The sequence below is a fragment of the Grammomys surdaster genome, unplaced genomic scaffold (genome assembly GCF_004785775.1).
Source record: "Grammomys surdaster isolate TR1022 unplaced genomic scaffold, NIH_TR_1.0 188, whole genome shotgun sequence".
Classification (NCBI taxonomy): Eukaryota; Metazoa; Chordata; class Mammalia; order Rodentia; family Muridae; genus Grammomys; species Grammomys surdaster.
Window position 1 is genome coordinate 276994 of NW_021604633.1, and position 24223 is coordinate 301216.

The 24223-nt window shown below is 42.0% G+C and overlaps 1 protein-coding gene and 1 long non-coding RNA gene across 3 annotated transcripts in view; both read left to right on the top strand.

Annotated features, from left to right (window-relative positions):
• The window catches only part of Kidins220 (kinase D interacting substrate 220), an 84028-nt gene extending 64692 nt beyond the window's left edge, over positions 1 to 19336 (top strand). For both annotated transcript variants that reach the window (XM_028768777.1, XM_028768778.1), the window contains 4 exons: positions 10339 to 10470; positions 12090 to 12188; positions 13741 to 13977; positions 16403 to 19336. In XM_028768777.1, the coding sequence (XP_028624610.1) occupies positions 10339 to 10470; positions 12090 to 12188; positions 13741 to 13977; positions 16403 to 17662 (1728 nt within the window). In that variant the 3' untranslated portion in view covers positions 17663 to 19336. The remainder of the gene's footprint in view (positions 1 to 10338; positions 10471 to 12089; positions 12189 to 13740; positions 13978 to 16402) is intronic.
• Positions 19337 to 20962: 1626 nt separating this feature from the next.
• Positions 20963 to 23039, top strand: LOC114622461. Its single transcript, XR_003711596.1, has 2 exons — positions 20963 to 21143; positions 22584 to 23039. It is a non-coding gene; the product is annotated as an uncharacterized LOC114622461 (long non-coding RNA).
• Positions 23040 to 24223: the final 1184 nt, after the last annotated feature.

Here is a 24223-nt window from a genome sequence, read left to right on the forward strand (position 1 = left end):
CACCCTTGGATTCAGAGTTATCTGTGTTGTTATCTCAGCATTGTGTTCATTCATCTTCCATGTCGCTCATCCTGCCCTGTTACCCACTCCCCTGTTTTATGTTGCTAGGAAGTAATCAAGGAGGATGCTGCTGAGGGGCTTCCTTCACCCACAGACTCCTCGAGGGTAATGGAGTAGTCTTGTGGCGTGGAACACTAGTGTCTTGTTGCTTCTGCAGCAGTAATGACGTCTTAACACATTTGGTACTAACTCACTCATGGTGTGATGGGCAGTATAGAGTAGCCAACCACTAATCATTGCAGCTCATGAGGTCATTCCAAAGCTAATGAATGTTTCCTCCTGCATTTCTCCCTTCTCAGTAATGTGGGAGGGGCTTGCTTTCTTCAGTAACGAAGGGCTGCTTCCAGAAGTCATCACAAGTATTCAGGTGGATTTTTCCTTAGTGCTGAACATTGTTTTCCTTTCTAACTATTTTTGAGTAAAGTCTGTACTTGGTATGATTCATGTAGAATAGCTTTGAAAGTGTCACACATCCCCTTTGACACTGGAGGACACATGAGCTGGGTGCTGTAAATCAGCACGTCCCTAGCTCCTCACTAGACTCCTCACGTAAGGCTGCAGGTGTCTCCACCACTGACATCTTCCTGCGGCACTTCTTCCTCCTCCCATTATCCATGAAGAGAACATGTCTAGACAGACCCAGCACTGGTTCAGCATCTAAAGGAAGTTCTTTAACAATACATTAAACACACAACAGATTGTAGAGGAAGCCACTAAAATAATAATCCTTCCAGACTTTATATTTAATAAGAAATGCTTGTGATGACCAGCCATGAAATCTGATGTTAGTCCGTTTGCAGTTGAGGAGTCCAGCTTGTGTGGTATGTTCAGAACATGTTATCACATGCAAACATGGCCTCTCTGATCTGAACCTATTCTAAAATGCTCTAAGCAGTGGAGAATTACAGGCTGAGGTATTACATCCTGAGTTTATCAAGAACATTTAACTTAACACGTGCATTTAAATAGGTAATATATTTTTAAACCTTAATTTCCTTTGAATTAATCTAGTTAAGAGACAAAAATGGAACCATTTTGTTGTTTTCATTGAGGAGTTGATTCTTAGGTCATTAACAGTCTAGCTGAAATGTTTGGGTAATTCAGGTATTTACAAATGGCAAGCATACTGAGTCACTGCAGTCCTGCTTGGGTGCTTAGGAACTCTGTGGCCCATGGAGCGTCACCACTGTATGCAAAAGCGACTTTCAGTTTCTTCAGAGAGCCTTTGCTACAGGGAATTATGTGTGAAATTCAGGGACTAAATTCTAGGGACTAAAATTACTCAGTGAATTTCTGATGGAAGTCAGATACTATGAAAGATTTCATGCCTTTGATGATACAGAAATACTAAAATAGTACCTCTTCCCATGTACAGAAATGTAGCCAAACAGTTGTAATTAAAATGGGTCAGTAATTTATTTTTTCTGTGTCCAGTAAAGAGAGCATTCTACAAGGTTTGAAATAAGTTTTTTTTTGGGGGGGGGGGGGCAAGGGGAATAATGGAGTTCCTGAGCCATGCTTAGAAGCTCGATAGTAGCACATAAAGAAAGGCACTTCACATAGAGCATGTCTCTGTCAGTAAGATAACACACCTCTTGTTCTTAGCGGTAGTTTGAAGTTGGTTGAGTGGATAGTAGATACTCACCGTGCTTCTTGTGCTTCTAAGAAATTAACAGTGACAACAGTTTGTAACTTGTGTCTTATAGAAGACTAGGAAAAGCAAGTTGACATTTGTTCAAAGCCAGTGGAAGCAGTGGTGGAAACTGAAGAACCTGACAGTCTTAGGCCTTATTTTGGTGTGCAGAGATGCCATGACCATAGCATCACTTATAAAGGAAACGTTTAATTGGGGCTGGCTTACAGGTTTAGTCCATTATCTTCATGGTGGGAGCTCAGTGGTATACAGACAGCCATGGTGCTGGAGAAGGAGCTGAGAGTTGTACATATGGATTAGCAGGCAGGAGAAAGAGAGAGGGAAAGGGAGAGAGGGAGAGAGAGAGAGAGACAGAGGAGAGACAGAAAGAGAGAGACAGAGACAGACAGACAGAGACAGACTGACAGACTGACTAGGCCTGGGTTGAACATTTGAAACCTCAAAGCCTAGCTCCCAATGACACACTTCCTCTAAGAAAGTCACTCCAACAAGGTGACACCTCCTAATAGGGCCACTCCCTAGTAACCAAGCAGTCAAATTTATGAGCCTGTGGGGCTCATAACCACCACACTGCTAGCCGAACCAGCAGCCAATGGGGAAGTCAGTGGCCCTTCGTGCTGGAAGCTGCTCAGTCCCAACTGGCACAGCAGGGCTGGTTATTGGTCATGTCTCTTTGGCTAGCATACCCTGCATAGACATCATGAGAAAGGCCACTTGCAGATAAGCCAGGAGCTAGACGAACATTTCAGAACAAATTGTGATATTATTACAGACCCATGATAACATAGAGGGAAAGTGAGGCCAAAAAGTTAACGACTGTGGTCTTTGCAAAATATAGACGGGCTCATTCATCTGTTTTTACCACAAGAAATTTTTGACAAACCTTTGGAGAGCAAATCTTTGTGGAAATATTAAGTTTTCTCACACTAACATTACAGAGGCCATAGCCTACAGAGTACAGCCAAACTACCAGGTAAATTATAGATAAATTTTTGAGTGTTTCACAAAAGTAGGGGCCTGAAATATAAGCCCTGTGCTGGTTTTGCTCCCTGTAATTTTATGGCTGAGAGAATATGCATGCCAGATCTTGTGAAAGTGAAGATAATATTAGACCTGAGATATACTCTCAGAGCGTTAGAGTTGGAAAGGACTAGTGTGTCCTAATCCAAAGGTAGAGAAATCCTTTTTCATAATTGAAGTTTAATCTGCACTTCAGTTAGTAAGGACAGCCCTGGGCCTGTTTCAGGCCTCCCTTTTCTTCTGATGCTTCTCTAGGCACAGCTAGGATCTTGGGGTCTGGTCTAGCCTCCATGGAACAAGTGAAATATAGGGGCTTACACCAGGACACAGGAGCAGGGTGGCAGGGAAGAAGCCAGAATGCTGCCATCCCTGTGGCCTGCCTTGCCCATTCCCGAGTGTGAACAGGCTGCAGCCTTTGGGGTTAATAGGTCATGTGATGCATTCCTAGCCTTGCAGAAAGCTACCCTGATTCTGTGCTTTATTATCCTGAAAAGACAGGCCAGTTTCTTTGGTCTGATTTGGATATTACTAAAGCATATTTAAGTCCATTATTACTTACTAAGAATACCAGATCCTTAAAGACTCAGAACTCAAACTGCTTCACTTGGGTGGAATTGACAAGCAGTGGGAAGCAGTATACATTCTCACAGCTGGTTAAGATTAGCACAGGTGTTTCATTTATTGATGGTTTTTAGGTGCAAGAGGCATAATTTAGATGAGTTTTGAGGTTTTGCAAATGCCCATACATCTCTTAAGGATGGGTATGATCTGGGAATCGCATGTGCAGTCCTGTGAACACGGAGTGCACTTACACCAACTGAGGCAGCTACGCCATCATTAGATTGGACTGCCATTAACAGAGTCTCAGGTTGGCTGAAGGGCTGTGAGGCTCCTGACTGTGTTAGGGAATTTGAAGCTTTTCTGAATGATTGCACCACTCTCAGTGGAGTTCTACCAATGTGTCCTTTGGCCTCTACATAGATTTGAACTGTGTGGTCCCACATAGATGTGAATTGTTTTGAGGAAAAAGATTTACACAATTCACAAAACACTCTTAGAAGGCATTGTCTAGAAATAATGGAAAAGTAAGGAAGAATGGTTTGTCATGAATGCATAAAGTATATAATAAAAGTATTTACTATCCATGTGTGTGTGTGTGTGCGTGTGTGTATCAGTTCTAAATAATTGAAATGTATCCAGGTTTATGGACACCAAGACCATTGCGTGTCACACTCGCAGTGAGAGAGATGTATGCAGTTGAGGCACAGTGTGAGGCCCTAAGTGGCTGCTGTAGCCATCTCCTGCTGCTTCAGGAGCTCTAGAACTAGCTTCAAATGCTGGGGGAATGTGGAAGATTATCTCCCCAGGAAACTGCATACAAAGGAAGACCTTTTCTATGATCTGTGTAGTGTAGTGTACAAAATAAAGGCTGACCCACTGCTCTCAGGTAGGCTTCTGCTTAGAAGCAAGCTACTAGCAAGAGTTTTAGGGCGCTGAGAGCTCTATCCAGATTCCTGACTTTGCGGAGTTGGTTCCCTAGCTCCACCTTGCTCAGGAGTCAGCTCTAGTGGCAAGGCAAATCTTCTGATGCCCTCAGGGTAGGAAGGAGTCCCCATGGAGGGTCCATTTTGGGCTAGGTCTCCTGAGTGACACTGTTAGTGACCCAGAGATGCTCTGGAGAGCAGCTTCGAGTTTGCTGCTCATGGTGAGGACTGCATTTCTTTGGCAGACATTTTTCCCCCAAAGGAAGGAAAACCATAGCATTTCTTCCTCTTTTTAAATTTTTATTTATTTTTGTCTTTTTTACAAATTTAGCAGTGTGTACTCCTGACTGATATTGAGTGATCATTCATTGTCCCAACATATTTATTGAGCATGTAAAGACCCTATCTGGTGGGATAGAGCAGGAGACAAAATGGAAGGCATCCTGTACTCACAGCCTGTAGGTTCCCAGGCCTCTAAGAGCTCACCAGTGTCTGTCTTTCTTGACCTCCAGGAGATCACGTCTATACATCATTGAAAAGGCATGACAGTATTTACTATCAAGTTTAATTGCAAAGAAATTTCAGAATTGAATAGGAAATATAAAAAGATTTTATGATTTCTAGTGTGTTCTATTATATTTAGAGATTGAAGAAAACTGTTGATTTAATAACAGCATTACAAATGAAGGTCTGAGCTTTTACTAAACAGGTTCCAGCTCATGCAGTAAAGTGTAAAAAGCTGTTGCTTCTTGAAGGTACTTTATATCCATCACTGCTTTTAGAGCTTGCAAATTGTGTTCAAGGCAACATATGTCCGAACCAAGCTATCTCTTGTTTGCTCAGGAGAAGAGCTGGACAAGAAAGCAGCTGATGCAGGTAAGGAGTCAGGCACCATAGACTTTCTTTGGACTGTGGGTGACACATGCACCCCTCACCCTTAGAGACTGTGTGTGTCACAGGTGCCCCCCCCCCCGAGACTTCCTGCAATAGTGTCAACCAGCTGGAACATTATGCACTCGTTTAACAGGACTTAAGAAGTGGATTGTCATTATTCTACTTGAACTAGGGGGAAGTGCTTGGGTCCCCCCCCCTTTATTGAAATATAGCCAAAAATGTATTTACTTTCTGCATGGAAGTCTTTATACCAGGTTTCAGTTCAATTTTTTTTTCTGAATTTCAAGTAAATGGACTGAAATATTTTTATAGGTGATATTATAGTAATGTTGAAGTCCTAGGTATAGTTAGAAGTTAAACAGTCTGTGGGGTGGGAAGGAGAGATGGTGCAGTGGGTGAGAACACTGACAGCTCCTCTGGAGGACCCAGGTTCGAATTTCAGCCAGCACCATATGGCTATTCCACTTGTAATGTCAGTCCCAAGGCATCCACTGTCCTCTGTGGGCACTGTGTTAATGGGTACACAGACAGATGCAGTCAAAACGTCATACACATACAAATAAATAAAATTTAAAACATTTTTAAGGTTATAAAGCAGTCAAACATGTTAGTATTTGTTTTCCCCCCATCTTTTTAATTTAAAGTCCTTAAAGTGTAGTGTTAAGCCTTATTCATCAGCTTTGGCAGAATTATTTCTCCAGCAATTTGAAGAATTAAGTTATGTAGTGATCATAATAGCACAGGAGGAAGAAGAGTCAAGTTGCATTCCCAGCTATTTAACAGCTTGTGCTTCTTGTTTGGGGGCATCTTATAGTAAACCACCACTTCACTGCACTCATCCCAGGGGACATGTGTGTATAGTTACATTCTAGAAATGTACCTGTAGTGAGTCTGATAGTAAAAAGTAGAAGTTCCCACTGTGGATTCCAGATACTGGCCATGCTCACAGATGGACATCTGAGGTGAAGCTAGTGAACCCTGTCCCATGTTCACTAAAACACCATGTTCAGGTGACTATAAATTTGTTTGTCAGTCATCAGTAGACTGTTTTAAGCATTTAAAAATATTTACCACTGATTTTTTTTTAAGTATAGAAGAATAATTAACAACAGTGGTCGTTGCTTTGAAATAGAATTCTTAAAAGTTTTACAGTATACCAATCAAAGAATGTGACTTTTTAAAAAAAAAAATTCTGATTTGTTGGGCTGCAAGACATTGCAGGACATTTCTTTTGAACAGACAATTGAGGCATCTGTCAGAATCAACATAGTCAGTGAAGCAACACATATTTAAAGATGTGTTTCTTACTACTAACTGTCCTTTAAGGTAGCCTACACAACTAAGCTTTATAAATGTTTTGACAATTTTAACATTATATAGAAAGAATATTGTCCTTTTGTGGAAAAGTATGATTTACCTAGTTTTCTTGTTGAATGTATCGTGCATGATTTATTTTTTTAATGAAAAAATAAGTTTTAAGAGCGTAATTTAAAATTTCTAAGTATCTACTAATAAAACCATTCCACGCGTGTGTGTTCCTTGCTCCATGCTGCTGATACCAAGGTTTGTTCAGAGCTGAGGGGAAGTGAGAGGCTTGGCGAGGGCTTGCTCTGCATATGTGTGTGATATGTGTGCTTGGACGATTTATTTCATATTCATGGTCTTCACTCTGTTTTATTCCTTCCCTAAAGCCATGTGACTCTGGGTTTAACAAACAGAGACAGGTACAGAAACTCCTGGTGAAATCTCACTCACCTTACTAGGTTGTTAGATGGTCATCGGCTACCTCCTGCTGGGCTGTTGATAGATCTGTGCTCATTCTATGTCTTGGGTTTATTTCCATAGTTGCTTTCAGCCTCTGCATGGCAGTCATTGCTGACTAATCAGTTTTTAGCTTGTCTAATAAATTGACTGAAGATGTGATATTTCAGAGTGTACTGTTAATCTACTGACACCAGAAAGCAAATCCGCCACCTCAGGTAACTAGTGTTTTCATAGCTTTGCTTGAATTGGAGGAATTCTGATTAAGATGCATTTTGAAGCTTCCATTTAATGGTTTAAACAAGCTAATGTGTGCTGCATTGAGTTCTCCAAGTAAGAAAAATAAATAAATAAATTCTGACATAGGAAAGCAGAAGTGATGATCTGTTCTCGATTACACAGGTGGATTTCAAGGGCGATATCACATAAATGCTGAAGGATCAGCCTTTGGAGTCTCTGTTGCCTCTCAAAATAATATCATTAGTTTCTTTTAAGAGTTTAGCAACTTGCCGGGCAGTGGTGGCGCACGCCTTTAATCCCAGCACGTGGCAAAGGCACGTGGATTTCTGAGTTCGAGGCCAGCCTGGTCTACAGAGTAAGTTCCAGAACAGCCAAGGCTACACAGAGAAACCCTGTCTCGAAAAACCAAAAAAAAAAATAAAATAAATAAAGAATTTAGCAACTTGATAAATTTTTATATTCCTCTTTTGGTTATAAGATTCATTTAATTTTAAAGTAATTTTAGTATATATTATTACGTTAGAAAAGGCTTGGAAAGTGATTCACATTTCTCCATCATTCAAAAAAACTATTGGAACATATATAGTTTTCAAATTAGTAACTAATTGCTTGATAAAGACCAACTTACACATAGGAGTCAACTGTGATCTTCACTCTGTGGCTGAGGTGGCCTATGCGAGGTGTCAATACTTTACAGCATTCTTTCCTTCTTTTTTAAAACTAATACATTCTTGGGGTAGACACTGAAACTCTGCAGTGTCCTGTTTAACTTGCTTGGCTTTTGCCCATTAATTGATGGCCATTGATGGAGTTTATAATACAGCTGCTGCAGTCATGGTGTTTGCCTGGTGGGGATTTCTGTTTCTGCCATGTGCATTAGTTGGAATTCTATAAGGAAAAGTGTCTTCTTCCTAATTTATTTACTTAAGTACTTAGTTTTAAGGCTAAGCACGGTGGTACATGCCTTTATTCCCAGCATTTGGGAGGCAGAGACCAGCCGATCTCTGTGAGTTCAAGGCCAGGCTAGTCTACATAGTTCCAGGACAGCCAGAGCTACATAGAGAGATCTTGTCTCAAAAAAAAAAATAGTTTTATCAGTATGAATTCATGAATTTTTTTCTGTGAACTATTATAATATCATAATTTATATTTGTTGATCAAATATTTATTTTGTGATTTTATTTTTGAAGCAAAAAAAGAAAGTAAGTCGATGTAAATATATTGAAAGCAAGGACCCAAGTTAAAGGATCAGATGACATTTAAAAGATTGGTATTATTTAACAGTAAAAGGAAGTGAAGTGTGACAAGATGAATGAATGAGTCTTAAAACAACACACTGAGTGAGAATCAGACAGGGAGGCCACACGCTGTAGAAAGTACCTGCAACAGACACTTCAACATAGAGGGTTGCCAGGGACTGGAATGGTGGAGGGATGGGACTGACGCTAATGGGAGCAGTTTTTTGTTTTTTTTTTGTTTTTTAGGGTAATGCCTCACAAACTATGTAAATAAAGTTAAAGGCATTGAATTAACGTTTTAATGTGGAAGCTCCATGACATGTGCAGAGGAAATCGGCATGATATTTAAAATTCACATAGTTGAGAGTGCATACTGAAAACACTGGCTGACTTACTAGACAAAAAAGCCGTGTGCAAAGATATGAAGACCAAAGTATGGAAAGGCTGGTCTTTTGCTGTTATTATTTTAAAAGCAGCTCAACCCTAGATCATGTGAAATATGGCACAGATTATGGTTAAATTGGTGTAGTTTGTAGCAGGTCATCTGTTCCCAAACTTTGATGTACCTGTGTTGCCTTATTAAGCTCGGTAGAAGACTCATGAAGTCACTGTTCCTGCTGTCTGAGCCATACATTCCCATCTGACACACATAAGTGCATGTACACTCTTACACATGCATACACACACACATATATGAATGAACACATGCCCAAGTTCAAGTGCACACACACACACACACTCGCATACATGCACATGCACAGAAGTACGTGCACATACACATACACGGATGCACACAAACACATGTGTGTACACACATAATGCATGTGTTTGTATTTCTGAGATAGTACAATTATTATTTTTTCACATTACACATAAGTGCTAACTGTGCTTCACAGGCATTTTTAAACCATGGGATAGTGTACAGTCTCCTGGCACCAGTAAAAGAACCAGTAAAACATACTTGAAATATTTATTTACTTTTTTCCGCACCTGGCAGTCCAGGAATTCACTATGTAGATGGCTTTGAACTAAGAGAGATTCACCTGCCTCTGCTTTCTGAGTACTAGGATTAAAGGCATGAGCCACCACTCCCAGCCAAATTTATATATTCTTAAGGAGGTAATAAATTTTATTTCCCACCTGAAGAGTATGTTGAAGGCCAAACAGGGCAGATTGGAATGCTGTTATCTTTGTCCTGTATGTCAGTTGGCTTCTCTTTATCATGGCTATAGCTTCCATAACTTTCTAAAAATAGTTGGAGCAAAGCAAACAGTTCCTTAGATAACTCATTCTGGAAGCCCTAAGCCAACCTTTCCAGGCCTACATGTGCACTTCTGGGATTGAAGAGAAGCACACAGAGCAGAATCCAGTGAGGCCCTCATCAAATGTCACCACTGTGAAAGTATTAGTCTAAATAAGCTAGACATCTTGTTTTAATTTCCTTTTAAAATGAAAACAGGCTTTTATAGATTAGATCACATGACTGTTGTAGAAAATTTAGATTTCTTGGATAGTTCTAAAACCTAAGACTACCAGGGTAGCATGTAGACTGTTGATGATTGTTTGATACAGACACTTGACAATTATTCTTAGACACATCTTTGTATTCTCTAAGTGTCTGTAATTTTCTTCTTTTTTATCTCTTAAGTTCTCTCTCTCTTATTGAGGGCAGTACCTTTATTTAGTTAAGTGTAATCATTTGAGGACTTGACATAGGTCTGGGCCACAGGATGGCCATCTTACAAAAGTGGTTTAGGTCAGGCTGTCTCTACTGTGATAAATGCTGCTCTCTACATGTCAGATAGCTGAAGCTGTTCTAATCTACATGTCAGATAGCTGAAGCTGTTCATTCAGATCATTTTTCTTAAATTCTGTATGCATTGGCTGTGTTTTCTTTATTTCAGCAGTATAACTTAATGCATTTTTCTGTCACATGACCTCAAACACTTCAGATTAATGCTACTCATATTTCCCTTGACTTATCTAGGCATCCGTCCCTGCCACAGGCCCCTCACTGTTGCTGAGTTCCATGACTGTGGATGTCGTGTGTGAGAAACTGAGGCAGATAGAAGGGCTGGACCAGAGCATGCTGCCTCAGTATTGCACAACAATCAAAAAGGTGACTGTTTTTGCATCTCTGTATAGAAAGGACTGAGCACAGGAGATAGGCAGGACGCCAGGCAGCACGTCTTCACCCTGGGCTACTGCAGTGCGGCACCTCTAAGTGAAATGCGTGCTTTCTGTTTTAGATCTACACTTGTTCTTTTTTATTATTTTATGAGTAGATTAAAGAAAGAGTAGCCGAATTACAGTGCTACTTAACTAGTGTCTATTATAAGTAAAAATAAAATATCTTGGTGACAAATACAACAGCTCATTCACCATGGAGCAGAGAGCATTGAGCCGCTGCTCGTACATCCATTACCTTCAGCTACACACAGTATGCGTCTCTAACCTGAAACCTCTGGAATAGGAAACTTTTTTGAGCATGGAAATCAGTATAAGTCAGGTATCAGAGCCTTTTGGTTGTTAGACTTTGTGCTGGACTCTCAGTGAGTAAAATTCAAATGAATATCCCTTCCTGAGTTGGAAACACTGGACTAGGAAGCAGTTTTGGTCCCAAGCAATTTGGGGAAGGATACCTGGCCTGCAGTATGTGTTTGTGTGACTTCATAGTAATTATAGAGTGAGCTTCATTTCCCGCAAGCTGTCATTTTGTATCATGTACGATTTATGATTGTGTCGTGTTTGAAGAACCATATAAGTTGGGCTTGCAAGGCTAAAGCATCCATGAAGGGTTTTTCTTCCAACCTTTATATTCCAGAGTCTTCCCAAAGCTGAACAGTTATAAGAAACACATTGCCTATGTGAAGTCAACTTTTGAGTGCGAGCCTCTGATGCTTGTGTTCTTTAAAGAATTACATGCATTTTTACGTACAGTTTTACTGACCTAAGCTGCATTTGGGCAGGAGTTTAACACGTGCCCATTCCCTGTCTGTCTCTGTCAGTACCTCCTTACCACTCACCAGGCCCACTCCTCCAGGCAACTGGCAAGTATCAGGAACGTCTGCTCCTAGTCTGCCATGCACGGGTTCTGGATGCCTGTTCCTTTGAACTAACTTAGAAGTGGAGCATCTTACCAGTCCCAGACACAAGTGGCTACCTAATTTCACCAGTTAGTAGTCAGATTTTTTTTTTTTTTCATAAAATCAGAAGGCCACCCTGTAATTATGCTACTGTTTCTCATTTAAGTACAGCTAAAATTACAGGGATCCAAAAAGTTGAAGCCTATTTTTATCATAACGTTAACGGACTGGGAAGATAGTAGCTGGACATTCTATATCCACTAGAAGTGGAATTGGCCTGTTAGACACACTTCATTTAGATCTTCGCAACTAACACACTCACAAGCCTAGAAATCATTTTTGCTTCCAACAGTCGTGTTCATTTTAATATTTTCTCAGATTATAATAGAAAAAATAATGGTTTTGAAGCTGCCCAGGACAGAACAAGGGGAAACATTTGAGAGTCTGGTTGGTCTTAAAGTGTGGTTTGTTTCACTGAAATGCTTGACACTTAGGAAATGTCAAGTGGTTGGTGTGACTGATATACTCATCTCATTCTATTGCCTGGGGAGATGGTTGCTCAGAGGGCAGCCACTCTGCGAACGGAACAGAAGCAGACCTGTAATCACTAGTGATCCAGAGCACTGTAGATTATGTTTTTGTTTTCACTCAGGCAAACATAAATGGCCGGGTATTGGCTCAGTGTAATATTGATGAGCTGAAGAAAGAAATGGCTATGAACTTTGGAGACTGGCATCTTTTCAGAAGCATGGTAAGGTTTTTACAACATCATCATACGACAGCACTTTATCCTACTGTGTAAAGATGTCTGCAACATTGTACAAACCCAGAACTAAGAAGTACTGGCCAAAAGGGATACATTTTTCATATTAATTTTTAAAAACATTTTTATTTTGTGTGTGAACTTGTTTTTTTTTTTTTAATTGAGATTAAACTTGTATTATGGGGAATAGTTACAACAGCATGTGGAATCTTGTCCTTTCTGAGGAAGAAGCAATTCACTGGTTTCCCATGCTTTTATTTAGCAAAACGTGCTCTCCTTGAGCAGTTCCAGGTGAGCCACTCCAAGCTCTCTAGGCCCCCCAGCTTCAGTGTCTGTCCTTGTCTAGTGCTCTGTGGTAGGCAGCAATACACAGGAGCCACTTTAGAAAGAGCCTAGCCAAGCAAATACGGAGACAAAGTGTGGGACAGAAACTGAAGGAGGGGCCATCTGGAGACCATTCCACCTGGGTATCCATCCCATGTGCAGTCACCAAAGGTAGACACTGATGTCATGCCAGGAAGTGCATGCTGACAAGAGCCTGATATAGCTATCTCCTTAGAGGTCTGCCAGAGCCTGAAATACTCAGAGGCGTATGCTCACAGCTTATCATTGAACTGATCAAGGGGTTCCCAATGGAGGAGTTAGAGAGAAGACTGAAGGAGCTGAAAGGGTTTGTGGCCCTATGAGGAGAGTACCAATACCAACCAACCAGAGCTCCCAGGGTCTAAACCATCAACCTGGGAGCACATAGGGAGGGACCCATGGCTCCAGCTGTATATGTAGGGGAGGATGGCCTTGTTGGGCATAGGTGGGAGAGGAGATTCTTGGTCCCATGAAGGCTGGACACCGAGTGTGTGGGAATTCGAGGGTGGGGAGGTGGGAGTTGGGGGTAGTTGGGGGCATATCCTCATAGAAGCAGGAAGAGGGGAATGGGATAGGGGGTTCCTGGGTGGGGGGGTGGGAATGGGGTAAGGAGATAACATCTGAAATGTAAATATAATATCCAATAAAAAAAAAAGAAAAAGAGAGTCCAGCTGCAACACGAGCTCACCCTTGGTGCTCCTCTGGTTCCCTGTAGTCCTCCATCCACTCCCAGGTGAGGTCTCATCACCCTGGCTTGTCTTCAAAAATCTTGTCAAATTGGTTGCCCAGAATCTCTTGAAAGCTGACCTTCCCTACCTTCTACTCCCTGACTCTGAGCATCTGCTTGCAGCTGGTTTGGAGGACTGTTCTGTAGGGAGGTCAGCATTCCTGTCATTGTCATTCTTGTTGCTTTCTGCTGGGTTCTGGGTTCCTTTACGTGCTCCAGTTGAATTTTGGTTCTTAAGTTTTAAAAGTTGTACACTAAAATGCTGAAACTTCTTTTAGTATTGTTAATAGAATTAAGGTAAGATTTGTCATAAAGTCACTGGACCATCGTAGTGGGAAGTGTGCCTTCTTGACCCTATTGCAATAGCTGTACTGTACTTTATCCTTAGCGCTCTCTGAAGCCTCTGTAATGGGCTTTGGCAATACAGATGATGATTCTTCTTCTCCTAAGATCTTAGAAATGAGAAGTGTGGAAAACCAGGTGGTCCCTGAAGACCCACGTTTTCTTAATGAAAACTCCAGTGCCCCAGTTCCTCATGGGGAACCTGCTCGCCGCTCTTCTCACAGTGAACTTCCCCACACGGAGCTTTCCAGCCAGACCCCCTATACCCTGAACTTCAGCTTTGAAGAACTGAACACACTTGGCCTAGATGAGGTAGCCCCACGGCACAGCAATCTGAGTTGGCAGGTATTTATCTTGTGTCATTTTTCATATAATTGGAGATTAAAGACTGCAAATATGCTGGTGCTTTAAAACATTGAGAGAATTATGATTGAGAACCCAGCTGGGCAAGAAGATGGACCATCTACTCCAGGAGCTGGGTTTATTTTGAAGGGGGGGAATCAGCAAAGTACAGGAGGAGTTAAGTTGTTCAGAATTGAGGAGAAGAGAGATGTCCCAGAAAACAATGGCAGGAGAGCATGAGTGGGGGCTGGGCCTGCTGCTGCACGCCTTTGACCCCAGCGCTCTGGAGGCAGAGGCAGGAGGACCTCTGAGTTCAAGGCTAGCCTTGTCTACATAGAGTGAGAATGGGACTGTATAAGGGTGGTTGCAAACTTGCCTTTCTTTTGGTATTTTCATGTGAGATATGGTAATTATCAGGCAAAGTGCACCTATATGGAAAACTAGCATCCTGCTGTCCTACTGACACCTTCAGTTTGGTTTCCCTCTGCACACAGGAGCACACACTACACACCACACTTTCTCACATGTTGCTCAGGCTGGCCTTCAACCCCAGGGCTCAAGAGATTCCCCTGCCTCAGCAGCATCCTCAGTGCTAGGACCACAGGCCTGTACCACGTTTTCTGTTGAGATGTTTTTAGAGAGGTGCAGGCTTCAGGAACAGAAGTACAAGTGAGATATTCATGGGGAGGAGGGAAGAGTAAGAAGAAAACGAGAGAACCAGAGCAGGTTGCAGAGGAGCAGTGAGAGGCCTAACGGCAGAGTAGCTATGTGCTGGGCTGAATGGGAAGACCAGAGCTTGACAGGTGCTCTTAGGAGGGCTTTTGTCTAGCAGTGAAAATATGTTTAATTCTCTCCATGCTGTGTACCTTAAGGGCAGAAGCCATTTTATTATTAAATACTGACTATCACAAGAATCGCTTTACAATGTGCTGAGTTCACACTTGGTCCTTCAGTCTCTTTGTTCCGACAGAAGCAGTTCCTTTCTTTTCCAGCTTTCTGAGAAGCTGTTCCTCCTTAGCCCACTGCAGGCGCTTCCTTCCTCCTGTGACCCTTCCCAGTCCCACAGCGGCCCTCACACTCACAGTGCCCTTTGAGCTTAGCCTTTGTCAGGTCCCTGGGATGGTGAGATGGCTCAACAATAAAGATACTCGCTGCAACCCAGCGACCTGAGGTTGATCCATCGATCCATCCCTGGTACCTACATGCTTTAAGGAAAAAAACAACTCCTCAAAGTTGTCCTCTCACCTACACACACACACACACACACACACACACACACACACACACGCATGCACGCACACATGCACACATGAATGTAATAAAAATTTATCAGGGCCCAGAAAACTTTTGCATATGTAAATTACTATAAATAAATAGAACCTGAAATGTTTCTAAATATTTTTAAGTAACTATATATTAACATGAATAATATTTTTATAAAACAAAAAAGTCCAGTGAGACTACTAGGTCCCTGGAGCTCTCTCCCTTCCCCTCCTGTGACAACACACACACAAATGTAGCACTGGGCACTCGTGTGAATGAAGGAGAAAAAGCACATGTCCTGCAGAGTGCCGTTCAGGACCCATGGGTCCCCTGCACAGGGCCACACAGCATTTGAGCACAGCTGCATTAGTGGGTAGAGGGAGGCATCCTGTTGGACCTCCTCAAGGAGACAGACACTGTCTCCTTTCCAAAGAAAAGATGCTCTTCCCTCTGCCTTTCCTATGGTTGGTGGATCGTAAGCTCTCTTGTTGCTGCTTCTTTCTTTCCCTGCTTCCTTGTTCTAATCTGTACTTTTACTTGATCACACCCTTCTAAGATCTAAAGCAGCTGGGACCTTAAAACCCAGTATTAGAAACTGAACTTAAAAGTTTCCCATTCTGCCTCCACTGGGGTCGGCCAGCCCACAGCTTCCATTGTGGTTCATTGCAAACCTTTGTTATCCCCGCCCCCTCCATTTTGAGAACATTTTCTTTCTGTGGATTAAAATTGGACAGGAACTTCCAATTTTATCAAATAATTTGAGACAGGTTTCTTTATCATACCTTAAAGACTTTGTTTTCTTTTTGAGATCTCTCTTTATTTCTTCTTTATCTCTTCTAAGAGGAATTCTTTCTAGAAGGTGCTTTTACCTTAAATAAAACAATTTGAAATTACTAAACACAAATGCTCAGATGACCGCTATAGCTTGAAATTGTTCTTTTAAATATAAACAGTAAACTAATGTTGATAAAAATTTATAAGCTATTACAGAATTATTCATAAACTCATAGCTTTTGTAAAACTGTTAGGTGGATATTTTAAAGACCCTAGGATTGTGGTAACTTTTACATTGTTAGTGTACATATGTGTTTCCTAAGCTGATGTTTATTATGTCTTTTCCCCCTTCTTATTTGAATTCTTAAATTTTTTTTTTCTGTCTTCACAGTCACAAACTCGCAGAACCCCAAGTCTCTCGAGTCTCAATTCCCAGGACTCCAGTATTGAAATTTCAAAGCTTACTGATAAGGTGCAGGCTGAGTACAGAGATGCCTATAGAGAGTACATTGCTCAGATGTCCCAGTTAGAAGGGGGCACAGGGTCGTCAACAATAAGCGGCAGATCTTCTCCACACAGCACATACTACATAGGTCAGAGTTCTTCAGGGGGCTCCATTCATTCTAATCTAGAACAGGAAAGGGGGAAGGAGAGTGAGCTAAAGCAGGAGGATGGGCGGAAGTCATTTTTAATGAAGAGGGGGGATGTCATAGATTACTCCTCATCAGGGGTGTCCACTAATGAGGCCTCACCCCTGGACCCCATTACTGAAGAAGATGAGAAATCTGACCAGTCAGGTAGTAAGCTACTGCCAGGCAGGAAATCCTCAGAACGGCCCAGTCTCTTCCAGACAGACTTGAAGCTTAAGGGAAGTGGTCTGCGCTATCAGAAACTGCCCAGTGATGAAGATGAGTCTGGTACAGAAGAGTCAGATAATACCCCACTGCTCAAAGATGATAAGGATAAAAAGGCTGAAGGCAAAGCAGAGAGAGTGGCCAAGTCTCCAGAGCACAGTGCCGAGCCTATCAGAACATTCATTAAAGCAAAAGAATATTTGTCAGATGCCCTCCTTGACAAAAAAGATTCCTCAGATTCAGGCGTGAGATCCAATGAGAGTTCTCCCAACCACTCTCTCCACAATGAGGCGGCAGATGACTCCCGACTGGAAAAGGCAAATCTCATTGAGCTTGAAGACGAGGGCCACAGTGGGAAGCGGGGGATGCCACACAGTCTGAGTGGCCTGCAGGATCCAATTATAGCTCGGATGTCCATTTGCTCGGAAGACAAGAAAAGCCCTTCCGAGTGCAGCCTGATCGCTAGCAGCCCTGAAGAAAGCTGGCCTGCATGCCAGAAGGCCTACAATCTAAACCGAACGCCCAGCACTGTGACTCTGAACAACAACACTGCACCCACTAACAGAGCCAACCAGAACTTTGACGAGATAGAGGGAGTCAGGGAGACGTCCCAGGTCATTCTGAGGCCTGGGCCCAGTCCCAACCCAACTGCTGTGCAGAATGAAAACCTGAAGAGCATGCCGCACAGGCGAAGCCAGCGTTCCAGTTACACAAGGCTCTCGAAAGATGCGTCGGAGCTGCATCCAGCCTCCTCAGATAGCACGGGCTTTGGAGAAGAGAGAGAAAGCATTCTCTGAGGAAAAGACAAGTGAAGTAGCGTTGTCCTGCCCGAGGACAAGAGTGTCATAGACTCTGAGCTGACCCATCCCCATTATTCATCACAGACACCTGACAGGTGGTCAGGCACGTGGGGAAGCGAGAGGACGGTCACCAGTCATCTCCATTGTCACCATCATCACGGGCACTTTAACGTCTCACTACCATTGTTCTGCCCTTTCTTGGCACACAGCTATGCAGAGTGATAAGAACAGGCTGAATACATAAATAGGTCAGAAGTATATTTAAAGTTGAAAGGGCTTATATCACAGGGAAAACGTCTAGAGATCTCCTTTATAAACTAGTCATGTAACATTTGAGGGAAGATATAGTGTTAGATGAAGCAGAAACCAGTTTCGCTGTTAGTGTTTAATCTTGAGGCAGATTTATAGGTTTTAGAGTAGCTCAGAGACTAAAAGTGAATACGTAGCAAATGGATACCGAGTGTTCTGTATAAGAATCATTGCTTTTAAGAGGTCTTAAAATTTAAGTAGAAAATACTAAAGAGGGCGATAAACGTTGATGAGAAGGTGAGTTAGCAGAACCAACGCAGTGGCCTGGGCCGTGTTGAACGTTAGCAGAGAAGGTGAAGAAGGACAGTATATTCCTGGATACTCTGTCCAGACCCAGGCCTGGCTTCCAACACCATCCACCTGTGCCCTTACAACCGTCTTAGTCTGTTCTGCAACTCTTAAGTAATACACCTAACTTAGCTCATGGCTAAAGAAAAAAAATTTTTTAGTGGTACTATGATTAAACTCAGGACCTCACAAATCTAAATTCTGTATTGATTAGCTACATCCCCAGCCCCAGGCATGAGTCCTTCCTCCAGATACTTGGGAAGACATGGGTATAAGAGTCCAGTAAGCTCTTAGTGAAGGTGTTGGGGAGTTATTCCGTTAAAGGAGTTAGAGACAGTGACACTAGACAAATGACAGTATTTAGTTTGCTAACATTAAATCACTGCCTTCTGTATTGCAATAGTTAATGTATCTGTTCCTAAATCAGCATTTTAGTTCTGGGGAGAAATTATAAAAAACGGAGTCATGGTTTTAAAAAGGAATTTGAAAGCATACAACAAAACAAAGACTGAGTCAGAGCTGGTGTGATCATGGCACTTTGGATTATTCTTAGCAAAGCTAGGAGAATGACCACATACATTTAAGTATCATGTAGGCTAGAGGTGTGCCTGCATCATCATGCATTGAGACTGTTTTGTCATTTGATCATAGCGTGTTTGAGTAGATCGGTTCTAGCGGTGTGTCCTGAGCATGAGTAGGACGGTAGACGGTGGTGTTGCAGGCTTAGTGCTCGTTGAGGTGTCCATCACTGGACTGTGTGTTCACTTGACACTGTGCTGGCAGCTGCTCTGTGTTTCACTGCCTTGCTGTTTGAGTGTAATTAAGCATTTTCATGAAGTGCATATGTTGCATGATCTTTAACAGGTATTTTTAAACATGAAAACAGCACGATGTTACTGATAGTATGCATTAGTAGTATGCAATGTCATGTAATGGGTACTGAGAGGCAGTTTGGGTTCTCTCCAGGTGAGTAGTTACAGCTCACAGTTCTTTATTCACTGTCTGTGAAGTCAATGCTGGAGTGCCAAGTGCACACAGAGACTAGGAACAATAAAGAGTTGCATGCCATCCTGACTCACGGAGTTTTATTCACAATAGCAATGATAATTCCCATTCTGATTAAAAATTAAAACATGGTCTGTGTGTCTGTTTTGTCCTATGACTGGAGGATGTAAAGACTTATGGGACATGAAATTGACAGAATGTTCCAGACAGCCCTTACTGTCTTTCTGAGAGAGGTTGACTCTGAAGCCCCTGTGCCTAACTGATGCCTTCTGGAAGCACAGTGTCCCAGAGCTCGTGGGCACCACAGCACTGAGAAGTCCATCTCTGTAGCTAGAGGCAGACGGCCCAGATCCCTGTAGAATAGCAGCTTATTACATGAACCTTCTGGTCAAACTTGCTTTCTCCTACTGATACAGAACATGACAGGCCAGATGGATTCCTGAGTCACCATTATCCCTGAGTCTGCATGTCAGTGTGTGTTTGTGTCTATAATGCATAGCTCAGTCTGATTCATGCACAGGAAAAACTGCAGTAAGCTGGATGAAATAATAGACGAGTGAGCCTCGAACCCTGCCAGTCTTGTAGACTCTGAGCCACTTGGTTCCACCTGCAGCCGTAAAGGCTGAGTTGACATAGCATCCTAACACCCACACCATGGCCTTCTGGAGGGTCATTTTCTGAGTACATCTGCAGCCCTGGCTGTTGTAGAACTCATTCACTCTGTATACCAGGCTGGCCTTGAACTCAGAGAGCCACCTGCTTCTGCTTCTCGGTTCTGGGAGTAAAGGTATGAGTCTACTTTACCAGTCCTGGATAATTAAGGATCAAGAATCCTACACTATGGATTTTAAGCTTCGCTGAGCATAGTAGTCCATGCCTGTAATCCCAGTACTCAGGAGGCAGAAGCGGGAGAGTCAGATGTTCAAGGTCAGCCTTGGCTGCATAGAGATTTTTCAGGCCAGCCTGGGCTGTGTGAGACCCTCTCTTATAGAACTAAGAATGTAAATCCGAAATATTTTCAATAAGAGAACTTGGTTTTATGTGTTAGTTTGTGGAGGTTTGTGGAGGTTTGTGGAGGTTTATATAGTCAGGATAATCTTAACTGCCTAACCAAAGTTGTGTTTGCTTAAATACTCATCTTGAGAACTCAGGCTAATTCGCATGTTCTAGTGCTATAACAAAGTAATCTATGATCATGATTTTTTTTATACTAATCATTAGAATTTTTTTAATGAAATTAAATCATTTTTTTGTTTTGGTCTTGCTAAAATATTAAATTTAAAAGGTTTTAAGACCACATAATTTTTGGTTACACCAGGAATTCTCAGCCTCTTTAGAAATATCCCTGAATTAAAAAAAAAAAGTCCATGAATTCCTGGCAAACTCCTGAATAGATCAATGTACTTACCAGGAAAAGAGAGACTAGGGCCCCCTTTAATTTATGGGTGAATGACCTTGAAGGATTAGGTAGAAAGGAGGTTGTAATCAAATTAACATTTTTGGCAAATATGTGCTATGGGTCCCATCCTGCCTTACCCCCCATCTTTCATGGGCTTAGCAGACACAGCAGAAGACCCCCTCCTGCCTGGGGTAGATGAGCTGTCTGAAATGAGTACCCCTGGGCACTCAGGCTGAAGCCTAGGCTGGAGTTACACCAGTGAATTGAGAACTAGAGATTTACGGATGGCAGTGAGCAGGCTGTGGACAGGGTTTAATTGGCTCATCACTTGGCAAAGGTTGAGAATCCCTGGTTGAGACTAATTAAGTAGAAAGAGATTTAAAGTCTTACGTAATGTTAAACCCTTTCCTGCCTAGGAAGAAAATGCCGCCTCTGTGCTAGATAGACAGCGGTTCAGAAGATCCAGTTTAAACTGAGGTATGTAACAAACTAGTTTTCCAAGTAAGAAGTGTTTGGAACAGTTGCTAGTTAACCACTGTCACTCACATGGTTGAAGAGTTTTTAAACAATCAGCAAACCTTGCTGCTGTGGGATCCTGTCTCCTAGGACTGTCAAGCTACACCTATCAAGTCTCACCAATCCATGGCTTCCTCAACATGAGTTGAACAAGGGCAGTAGGTTTGCCAAAGTGGATTGGGGCCTGGGAGGGAGCTCATGAGGCCTCAACCCTACACAGAGCTATAGGAAACTAAGGGATGCTGGCAGTAGGCGAAACGGTCTTAACCAGGAAAGAGTACACCAGTTGTTCACCCAATACCAAATGGACAGCCCTGAAAACATAAGTAGTAATGTACAGACTGAGCAGTTATGTGTGTGTTTAGAAACATACATAGCTATATGTATGTAATAATAGTGAAAAGTAGAAACCATGAGTTTGAAAGAGACCAACTAGAGCTATATGGGGGAGTTTGGAGAGAGAGAAGAGAAGGGGAGAATGATATATATTACCTCAATTTTAAAAAAGAAGAAAGTAGCAAACCACAGTCCTGATCTCAAGGTCTGGCCGTTGGCCAAGTCAGGTGCTGTGGGTGAAAGACTTCCCAAGGACATTCTAGAACTCAGAGCTGAAACCCTTTCTGAAAGGGACCTCAGTGGCTGAAGGATGGATGAGCATTGTTCTGGTCTCCCAGGAAAGTGAAGCATTTTGAAAAGTGATAAGAGAGGTGGGTCAAGAAGGATCGACCCCTCATCGATCGACCCCTTCTTGACTCAGGAAAGGGTCCCACCCCAACAGCCCTAAGAGAAAAATCACAGACCCTGTAGAACGCCAGGGCTTCTCCCACACTGCCATTGCTGCCGAGGAGCTCTGCTGACAGCACCAGCAGGAACCAGCACTTGAAACCTGAAGTGTGGCATCCACTGGTGTGTATTGCTTTTGTGCCTCTGTAACGCTAAAGTATTAGTAGTGAAGGGCCATCTACATCCCCAGAAATACCAAAGTGTGGGGTCTGAACTGAAGTGAAGACCAACATAAATTAGCAAAAAACTGAAACACAACACAAATGTACAGTGTTTTAACACTGTGTTACTGTTTCAAAACAAAATATTCTGCATCTGCCTGTGGTTATGGCCTGTGGTCACTGACTGACAGAGACTAACTCTCCAGTCCTTACTCTGCAGCTAAAGATGTCCTTTGTAGTGTTATTTATTTTACTGCAGTCTAGCAAAGCATGGACTGGGCATATCAAACTGAATTATTAAACTGTCAAATGTGAGTGTGTGAAACCATATTCACAACAGAATGCCTCCTTTATTTAAGTTAAGAAGCTGTTTGAGGCCTTAATTAAGGTCTTGATTATTCGTGATCATTTTCCAATTTTATCGTATTTACCTGTATTTACCTCCTTCTCTTTCAAGGCAACAAGGGCTCTAGAACCTTAGTATCTGCCCATAGACCAAGCAACGCTTCTTTCTCATTCTCCTGACAGTTCGGTTAATTTTCCCAGCTGGCTTCCTCACCATGTATAAGAGGGTGAAGAAGACACGGCCACCACTCTAGCCAGAGAAGAAATGTGTCACCTTAACCAGATTTATCTGTTCTGTGTAATTGTAGGATTTAAGTTAGTTTTTAATGAAGTATTACTTTTATGAGATTTTAGGCAAAAGCCCAATGTATAGCAAAAAAAAAAAAAAATGTAAATAATCCAGCCTCTCCTCTCATGTCCTGTAGCATATTCTTGGTCAGATAACTAATAAAACATAGATATTTTCAAAATTGTCACGGTCCTTATACTTGCAAGTTGTATTTCTTAGAACTTTTAGAAGGCATGCTGTTTTTACTTAATGCAAATTAAACTACTTTATTTTGAAAGAGATTATTTTCTTTTTGGATTCTATGTTTTCTCCATGTTTTGCCCATGTTTTTTCCGTCTTCTTTTGTCTGTGTTTTCTTAGAGGCTGCATTATATGCATCCTATTTTACAACAAGACATAATTAGCACAGCACCTCGAGAAGAAACTTCAGCAAAACTTTTTAGAAAAACCTGATTTCAGATAACCCAGGACCGTAGGCAGCAATGTCTATAAGTGAATAAGGCAGATCTAAACCAAGCTAGTAAAACTGCCAGAGTCTGCATGTGTCCTCCATAATGTGTTACGAATACCCTGCTGCCCTACACCTCACCACAGTTCCTCATAGGCCTGCCTTCTCCCATTTGTATACCTTCCCTGTCACCTATATGGCCTCAGTAAGCTTCTCTGTTTATGATTCCAGTGGTCTTTCAAGATGCAATACCAAGCTTGATTAAAAATTCCCAAAGATGGATACCCACAGCCCTCCGTGCTAGACCACATCCTTTTAATGTGCTAGGCAACATGTTCTGCGCGTGTTTTAAGTCCTCTTGTGCACAGTAAACCCTTGGTGTAGTGGAGATTCCCATCTCATGCACCAGTGTAATTCTAGAGTCAGACTAAATTGGTATTTCTGTACTTCACATTAGAATCTTGAAAACTATATTCAAGTGTGACTTAGCTGTGGTGAACCACCGATTCAGGTTTATAGCTACAGTGAGTCTGTTTAATGTCAGGACCACCACAGTGCCCAGCTTACCTTAGCAAGCTTAGAACTTAACTTCAACCTTTCTTTCAGTGGGTTATCTTTAAGGACCACCCTCATCCACCCATCATTTGCCATCTCAGACCATTCTGATTGCTTGACCTATAGGGGCTTGCTGTACTAGGATTCCATATTTTATATGAATGAGGGATTATGCATTGTTTGAAGATCTCCTTACCATGTGTAGCAGGCATATCTTTCTTAATATCAATTCCCCAGTCTCACTAACCAAATGCATTGAGTTTCAGTTTTTCAGCTCTTTGAGAGTTCTGAGTTCTATACAATGTATTTTGAATCACGTTTGCACCCTCCCAGTCCTTCTCATATCTTCTTGTCCCTCTCTATCAACTCTATGTTTTATCCTTTTTTAAAAAAATATTTTAAACCTTCAAGACAAATTATGCTGCCCAAAATAATCTTGGATGTGTGGCCTTCTACTGGA